The sequence below is a fragment of the Micromesistius poutassou genome (genome assembly GCF_964030765.1).
Source record: "Micromesistius poutassou genome assembly, contig: SCAFFOLD_959, whole genome shotgun sequence".
NCBI lineage: Eukaryota > Metazoa > Chordata > Actinopteri > Gadiformes > Gadidae > Micromesistius > Micromesistius poutassou.
This window is the reverse complement of record NW_028177318.1, coordinates 1-8,899: the sequence shown is the minus strand read 5'-3', so window position 1 is coordinate 8,899 and position 8,899 is coordinate 1. Positions and strand designations below refer to the sequence as shown.

Genomic DNA, 8,899 nt, shown 5'->3' with positions numbered 1-8,899 from the left:
CACACACACACACACACACACAGAGAGACACACACACACACACACAGACACACACACAGTCACAGAGGGAGTGAAAGAGAGAGAGAGAGAGAGAGGAGAGCAGAAAGTAAGAAGGACAGAGAGGTAGCGAGAGAGTGAGATAGAAAGAAAGAGAGAGAGACACAGAGAGAGAGAGAGAGAGAGAGAGAGAGAGAGAGAGAGAGAGAGAGAGAGAGAGGAGAGATAACTTTATCGAGGGCAGCGTACTGTGAGGCAGCAGCGGTTGAGAGGACCAGGGATGGCCGACATGACGAGCGAAGAGCCGGACAACTCCGCCGGGAAGGACGAGCTGGACTGGGGCTACGAGGAAGGTGAGCGCCGCTCTGCCGCTGGAAGCCGCCGCTCGTCTGCGGAGTTACTTTTGATCAGAAGCGTCTTTTCTAAAACTATTAACTCGAACACGAATTAATCTGAGTGTAAAAGCGAAGTGATTCGGATTCCAGTCCGGTTCTCTGTTTAATTGAAGCGTCGGGACGCGGGGGGGGGGGGGCCGCGGCAGGTGAAGGGGCGTTCGGTTTAGTGTCCGGACGGGCCGGGGGGCGGCGGGGCTCGGCTGGTCCCCCAGTAGACAGACTGCTGGTCCCCCAGTAGACAGACTGCTGGTCCCCCAGTAGACAGGCTGCTGGTCCCCCAGTAGACAGACTGCTGGTCCAGCGCATCCTCCCAGTGTAACGCTTTAATGATCAGTGTATCACTAATGTATGACACCCTAATGTAGCCCTTAACCAGCTTAACCACCTTAACCACCTTAACCAGCTTAACCACCTTAACCACCTTAACCACCTTAACCACCTTAACCACCTTAACCAGCTTAACCACCTTAACCAATACAAACCTAACCATGCGCAGGAGGTCCATATGGTTTAGAAGCAGTTTGAGAGTTAGTGATGCTCTAAGGCTAATGTTACCTTAGGGTTAAGGCTAAGGTTAAGGATAAGGTTAAGGTTAGGGTTAAGTCTCCATTAACGTCTGTACCTTATGCTGCTGCTGGAACACGCGGACTGGACCTCCTGTAAGTATCTACTGTAGTAGTACTGTAGTAGTACTGTAGTAGTACTGTAGTAGTACTGTAGTAGTACTGTCACTCTCTGTGTATATACACTGTATATGTAATACTAGAAGTATACATATACCTATATGTATTTAGTAGTAGGGCTCTATATATGTGTTTATATATGTGTATATCACACACACACACACACACACACACACACACACACACACACATATATATGCTGTATATATATATATAATATATATACACACCTCTATCTCTATAGAGATATAGATTAGTGTTTCTCTATCCTAGAGCTCTGTCTCTTTTAGCCAGAGACAGAAAACAGTTCATTGTAACAAGAAAAGTGCAGCATGTTTTAACTGCGACACACACACATGCACGCACGCACGCACGCACGCACGCACGCACACACACACACACACACACACACACACACACACACACACACACACACACACACAGCCTTCAGGACTTGGTAGTCAAGGGATGCAGTCACAGAACATCATGAGAATGTACTTCTCTCTCTCTCTCTCTCTCTCTCTGTCTCTCTCTCTCTCTCTCTCTCTCTCTCTCTCTCTCTCTCTCTCTCTGTCTCTCTCTCTCTCTCTTTCTCTCTCTCTCTGTCTCTCTCTCTCTCTGAGGGTTGATGACTAAGGTTAAGGTTAAGGTTAGGGTTAAGTTTGATGTTCTAAGGCACATCAAGGCTGGCGTTCTCTCTCTCTCTGTCTCTCTCCCTCTCTCTCTGTCTCTCTCTCTCTGTCTCTCTGTCTCTCTTTCTCTCTCTCCCTCTCTCTCTCTCTCTCTGTCTCTCTCTCTCTCTGTCTCTCTCTCTCTCCCATCCCTTTCTGCCTCTCGTGAAGTGGGAGAGTGAGGAGATGAATAAGGGAGGCAGCTTTAGTTGAACTGGGTTAATAACTTTTCTAAACATAATTACCAAGAGACACACACACACACACACACACACACACACACACACACACACACACACACACACACACACACACACACACACACACACACACACTCAGAGTGCGTGCGTGTTAATGTCAGAGGTAGTGAGGTGTCCTCTGTCTCCAGGGGTAGAGTGGGGACTACATTTCCCAGCAGCCAACGGGAGTACCAGTCGCCCATCAACCTGAACTCCCGCGAGGCGCGCTACGACCCCGCCCTCCTGGACCGCCCGCTCTCCTCCAACTACCTGGTCTGTCGCGACTGTGAGGTCATCAACGACGGACACACCTCCCGCATCCTGCTCAAGTCAAAGTCAGGTGACCCAGTGGTCAGGTGACTCCAGGTGACTCCAGTGGTCAGGTGACTCCAGTGGTCAGGTGACTCCAGTGGTCAGGTGACTCCAGTGGTCAGGTGACTCCAGTGGTCAGGTGACTCCAGGTGACTCCAGTGGTCAGGTGACCCGGTGGTCAGGTGACTCCAGTGGTCAGGTGACCCAGTGGTCAGGTGACTCCAGGTGACCCAGTGGTCAGGTGACTCCAGTGGTCAGGTGACCCGGTGGTCAGGTGACTCCAGTGGTCAGGTGACCCAGTGGTCAGGTGACCCAGTGGTCAGGTGACCCGGTGGTCAGGTGACCCAGTGGTCAGGTGACTCCGGTGTAGCGGTTGGTCCTCAGTTTGTCCTGAGGGCCGATCACACAGCAGGGTGTTAAGGTAAGGGTTAAGGTAAGGGAGCGTCTCTGTGTGCTCAGCCCTTAACGCTGCGCTGTCCGTCTCCCACAATGCCCTTGGGCCCGTTGCCAGTGGTGACGGGGGGCCCTCTGCCCAGTGACCAGGAGTACGAGCTGCACGAGGTCCGCTTCCACTGGGGCAAGGAGAACCAGAGGGGCTCCGAGCACACCGTCAACTTCAAGGCCTTCCCCATGGAGGTACACACACACACACACACACACACACACACCTACACACACACACACACACACACACACACACACACACACACACACACACACACACACACACACACACACACCTACATACACACACACACACACACACACACACACACACACACACCTACATACACACCTACATACACACACACACCTACACACACCTACACACACACCTACACACCTACACACACCTACACACACCTACACACACCTACACACCTACACTCCCACACACACCTACACACACCTACACACCTACACACACCTACACACCTACACACACCTACACACACCTACACACACCCCCACACACCTACACACACCTACACACACCTACACCCCCCCCCCCCACAGAGTGATTACAGAGTGATCACAGAGTGATCAGAGAGTGATCAGAGAGTGATCAGTCCTCATTATTGATATTCAGGCTGTAGGCGGACACACAGATCCCGTCTGTGTTGATTCCCAGCACCCTGCTGCATGCTGGGAAACCCCCCCACTCAGTCCCTCACAGCTGATACTCCTTCTGATAGGACAGAGAGTTCTGCTGTTCAGCACACCTGCTGACACACCCCCCCCGTCTCCCCCCTGTCTCCCCCCCCCGTCTCCCCCCCCCCGTCTCCCCCTGTCTCCCCCCCGTCTCCCCCCGTCTCCCCCCCGTCTCCCCCCCCCCCGTCTCCCCCTGTCCCCCCCGTCTCCCCCCCCCGTCTCCCCCCCCCTCCCCCCCGTCTCCCCCCCTCTGTCCTGTAGCTCCACCTCCTCCACTGGAACAGCACGCTGTACAGCAGCGTGGAGGAGGCTCTGGGCAAGAACAACGGAGTCCTCATCATCGCTCTGTTTGTACAGGTACCGCCAGCTAGCCCCCAGCGCTAACAACACTATAGCCACTAGCCCCCAGCGCTAACAACACTATAGCCACTAGCCCCCAGCGCTAACAACACTATAGCCACTAGCCCCCAGCGCTAACAACACTATAGCCACTAGCCCCCAGCGCTAACAACACTATAGCCAATAGCCCCCAGCGCTAACAACACTATAGCCAATAGCCCCCAGCGCTAACAACACTATAGCCAATAGCCCCCAGCGCTAACAGCACTATAGCCAATAGCCCCCAGCGCTAACAACACTATAGCCAATAGCCCCCAGCGCTAACAGCACTATAGCCAATAGCCCCCAGCGCTAACAACACTATAGCCACTAGCCCCCAGCGCTAACAACACTATAGCCACTAGCCCCCAGCGCTAACAACACTATAGCCACTAGCCCCCAGCGCTAACAACACTATAGCCAATAGCCCCCAGCGCTAACAACACTATAGCCACTAGCCCCCAGCGCTAACAGCACTATAGCCAATAGCCCCCAGCGCTAACAGCACTATAGCCAATAGCCCCCAGCGCTAACAACACTATAGCCACTAGCCCCCAGCGCTAACAACACTATAGCCACTAGCCCCCAGCGCTAACAACACTATAGCCACTAGCCCCCAGCGCTAACAACACTATAGCCAATAGCCCCCAGCGCTAACAACACTATAGCCACTAGCCCCCAGCGCTAACAGCACTATAGCCCCCCCCTCGGTGATGGAGGGCAGGTGGAGGTGGGGTCCGGGTGGAGGTGGGGTCCGGGTGGAGCTGCGGTCCGGGTGGAGGTGGGGTCCGGGTGGAGATGGGGTCCGGGTGGAGCTGGGGTCCGGGTGGAGGTGGGGTCCGGGTGGAGGTGCGGTCCGGGTGGAGCTGCGGTCCGGGTGGAGGTGGGGTCCGGGTGGAGGTGGGGTCCGGGTGGAGGTGGAGACGAGGTCCAGTCAACTCCAGACGCCCGGCTCCACCCGGCCCGCCTGCACTTCCTGTTGTCGGGCTGCTCTGTGGTCTCTGCTTCCTGTGAGGATGTGGCGTCAGCAACGGGGATCCCCAGAGCGGCTCGGAGCGGAGCGGGACCTACGGGTCCTACGGGTCCTACCGGGTCCTACCGGGTCCTACCGGTTAGGCTTCATGTCCGCTTCATGTCTTCCTTGTTGTGTTGACAGATCGGTAAGGAGCACCTGGGCCTCAAGGCCATCACGGAGGTTCTGCAGGACCTGCAGTACAAGGTGAGCCCCCAGGAACAGGGGACAGGGGGAGGGGACCCCTATGGTAGGGAACCAGGGTACCCCCTGTGGTGGGGCACCAGGGTACCTCCTGAGGCCCTGGGACTAACATCCTCTGTGTTTGCTCCAGGGAAAGTCCAAGATCATCCCCTGCTTCAACCCCAACTCTCTGCTCCCAGGTGAGACTGCCACTCACACAATATACTATATTATAGAAAGGTAATGTAGTGAGGTAATGGTGGGGGAGGGTAGTTAGTGAGGTAATGGGGAGGGTAGTTAGTGAGATAATGGTGGGGGAGGGTAGTTAGTGGAGGGAATGGGGGGAGGGTAGTAAGTGAGGTAATGGTGGGGGAGGGTAGTTAGTGAAGGTAATGGTGGGAGGGTAGTAAGTGAGGTAATGGTGGGGGAGGGTAGTTAGTGAAGGTAATGGTGGGAGGGTAGTAAGTGAGGTAATGGTGGGGGAGGGTAGTTAGTGAGGTAATGGGGGAGGGTAGTTAGTGGAGGTAATGGGGGGAGGGTAGTTAGTGAGGTAATGGGGGAGGGTAGTTAGTGAAGGTAATGGTGGGAGGGTAGTTACGTGGAGGTAATGGGGGGAGGGTAGTAAAGTGAGGTAATGGTTGGAGAGGGTAGTAAGTGAAGGTAATGGTGGGAGGGCAGTAAGTGAGGTAATGGTGGGGAGGGTAGTTAGTGAGGTAATGGGGAGGGTAGTTAGTGGAGGTAATGGGGGGAGGGTAGTTAGTGGAGGTAATGGGGGAGGGTAGTTTAGTGGAGGTAATGGGGGGAGGGTAGTTAGTGGAGGTAATGGGGGAGAGTAGTTAGTGAGGTAATGATGGGGGAGGGGTGTTAGTGAAGGTAATGGTGGGAGGGTAGTAAGTGAGGTAATGGTGGGGGAGGGTAGTTAGTGAGGTAAATGGGGGAGGGTAGTTAGTGGAGGTAATGGGGGGAGGGTAGTTAGTGGAGGTAATGGGGGGGGAGGTGAGTAGAGGTAAAGGGGAGGGTAGTAGTGAGTCAGTGGGAGGTAGTTAGTGGAGGTAATGGGGGAGGGTAGGTTTAGTAATGGTGACATCATAGTGTGAGAGGCCTCTTGCTGAGGTATAGCGTGGTACCACGTCCTCCTCTAAGCTGTGTGGTCTGCCACTCAGACCCCCTGCTGAGGGACTACTGGGTGTACCAGGGCTCTCTCACCACGCCCCCCTGCAGTGAGAATGTCACCTGGATCCTGTACCGCTACCCGCTCACCATCTCACAGATACAGGTGAGCTTTGAGCCATTATGGGGCCGCTAGGTGCATGTGGCCCATAGGGCTACGTGAAGGTATAGTGCGTCATTTCTGTTGTCAGGGGTCTCTCGAAAGAGATGTGGTTTACAACTGTAGATAATGTTATGTAGGGTAGTTTACAGCTATAGATAATGTTATGTAGGGTAGTTTACAGCTGTAGATAATGTTATGTAGGGTAGTTTACAGCTGTAGATAATGTTATGTGAGGTAGTTTACAGCTGTAGATAATGTTATGTGAGGTAGTTTACAGCTGTAGATAATGATATGTGAGGTAGTTTACAGCTGTAGATAATGTTATGTGAGGTAGTTTACAGCTATAGATAATGTTGTGAGGTAGTTTACAGCTATAGATAATGTTATGTGAGGTAGTTTACAGCTGTAGATAATGTTATGTGAGGTAGTTTACAGCTGTAGATAATGTTATGTGAGGTAGTTTACAGCTATAGATAATGTTATGTAGGGTAGTTTACAGCTATAGATAATGTTATGAGGTAGTTTACAGCTATAGATAATGTTATGTGAGGTAGTTTACAGCTATAGATAATGTTGTGAGGTAGTATACAGCTATAGATAATGTTATGTGAGGTAGTTTACAGCTATAGATGTTATGTAGGGTAGTTTACAGCTATAGATAATGTTATGAGGTAGTTTACAGCTATAGATAATGTTATGTGAGGTAGTTTACAGCTATAGATAATGTTATGTGAGGTAGTTTACAGCTATAGATAATGTTATGTGAGGTAGTTTACAGCTATAGATAATGTTATGTAGGGTAGTTTACAGCTATAGATAATGTTATGAGGTAGTTTACAGCTATAGCTAATGTTATGTGAGGTAGTTTACAGCTGTAGATAATGTTGTGAGGTAGTTTACAGCTATAGATAATGTTATGTAGGGTAGTTTACAACTATAGATAATGTTGTGAGGTAGTTTACAGCTATAGATAATGTTATGTAGGGTAGTTTACAGCTATAGATAATGTTATGTAGGGTAGTTTACAGCTATAGATAATGTTATGTAGGGTAGTTTACAGCTATAGATAATGTTATGTGAGGTAGTTTACAGCTATAGATAATGTTATGTGAGGTAGTTTACAGCTATAGATAATGTTATGTAGGGTAGTTTACAGCTATAGATAATGTTATGTGAGGTAGTTTACAGCTATAGATAATGTTATGTAGGGTAGTTTACAGCTATAGATAATGTTATGTGAGGTAGTTTACAGCTATAGCTAATGTTATGTAGGGTAGTTTACAGCTATAGATAATGTTATGTGAGGTAGTTTACAGCTATAGATAATGTTATGTAGGGTAGTTTACAGCTATAGATAATGTTATGTAGGGTAGTTTACAGCTATAGATAATGTTATGTGAGGTAGTTTACAGCTATAGATAATGTTATGTGAGGTAGTTTACAGCTGTAGATAATGTTGTGAGGTAGTTTACAGCTATAGATAATGTTATGTAGGGTAGTTTACAGCTATAGATAATGTTATGTGAGGTAGTTTACAGCTATAGATAATGTTATGTGAGGTAGTTTACAGCTATAGATAATGTTATGAGGTAGTTTACAGCTATAGATAATGTTATGTAGGGTAGTTTACAGCTATAGATAATGTTATGTGAGGTAGTTTACAGCTATAGATAATGTTATGTAGGGTAGTTTACAGCTGTAGATAATGTTATGTAGGGTAGTTTACAGCTGTAGATAATGTTATGTAGGGTAGTTTACAGCTGTAGATAATGTTATGTAGGGTAGTTTACAGCTGTAGATAATGTTATGTAGGGTAGTTTACAGCTGTAGATAATGTTATGTAGGGTAGTTTACAGCTATAGATAATGTTATCTACCTCCCCTCCAGATCGAGGAGTTCCGCCGTCTGAGGTCACATGTCAAGGGGGCGGAGCTGCAGGAGGGGAACGACGGCATGCTGGGAGACAACTTCCGGCCCACACAGCCGCTCAGCGACCGGGTGGTCCGGGCCGCCTTCCAGTGACCCCCCCCCTCCCCCCCCCCCCCCCCCCTCACCCCCACAACAAACGGTGCGTATTTATAACGTCCTGCAGGGTTAGTAAGGATATGACACACCACTGTAGGCCACGTGTTGGTTCTCCAGCCTCCAGAGACCTTCTCAAAATACAAGCGTCCCACTCAGGCCCAGACCTCATGCTACCCACAATCCCCTGGGGCGGCGTGCAGAATAATGAGCGTATCTCCAGAGCCCCGCCACGCTAACCCACTTCAGGAGCTAATCTGGGAGCTAGGATACACAGGAGGAGACACGCCCCCTCCTCAAGGAAGGAAGGAAGGGAGGACGGAGGGAAGGAGAGAGGAGTGACCTTAGGCCAGCGTCTGAAACAACGGAGAGAACTAAAGTCTCTCTCTCTCTCTCTCTCTGTCTCTCTGTCTCTCTCTCTCTCTCTCTGTCTCTCTCTCTCTCTCCCTCTCTCTCTCTCTCTCTCTCTCTCTCTCTCTCCCTCTCTCCCTCTCTCTCCTCTCTCTCCCTCTCTCTCTCCCTCTCCTCCCTCTCTCTCTCTCTCTCCTTCTCTCTCTCTCTCTCTCTCTCTCTCTCTCTCTC

The 8,899-nt window shown here is 50.5% G+C and overlaps 1 protein-coding gene across 1 annotated transcript; it reads left to right on the top strand.

Annotated features, from left to right (window-relative positions):
• Positions 1–277: 277 nt before the first annotated feature.
• Positions 278–8,363, top strand: ca8 (carbonic anhydrase VIII; the record flags this gene model as incomplete). Its single annotated transcript, XM_084491103.1, is given in 9 exon segments — positions 278–350; positions 2,135–2,170; positions 2,173–2,325; positions 2,809–2,933; positions 3,711–3,806; positions 4,984–5,046; positions 5,174–5,222; positions 6,186–6,298; positions 8,183–8,363. Coding segments are annotated over 9 exon segments (843 nt in total). The 3' UTR covers positions 8,318–8,363.
• Between the last annotated feature and the right edge of the window lie 536 nt (positions 8,364–8,899).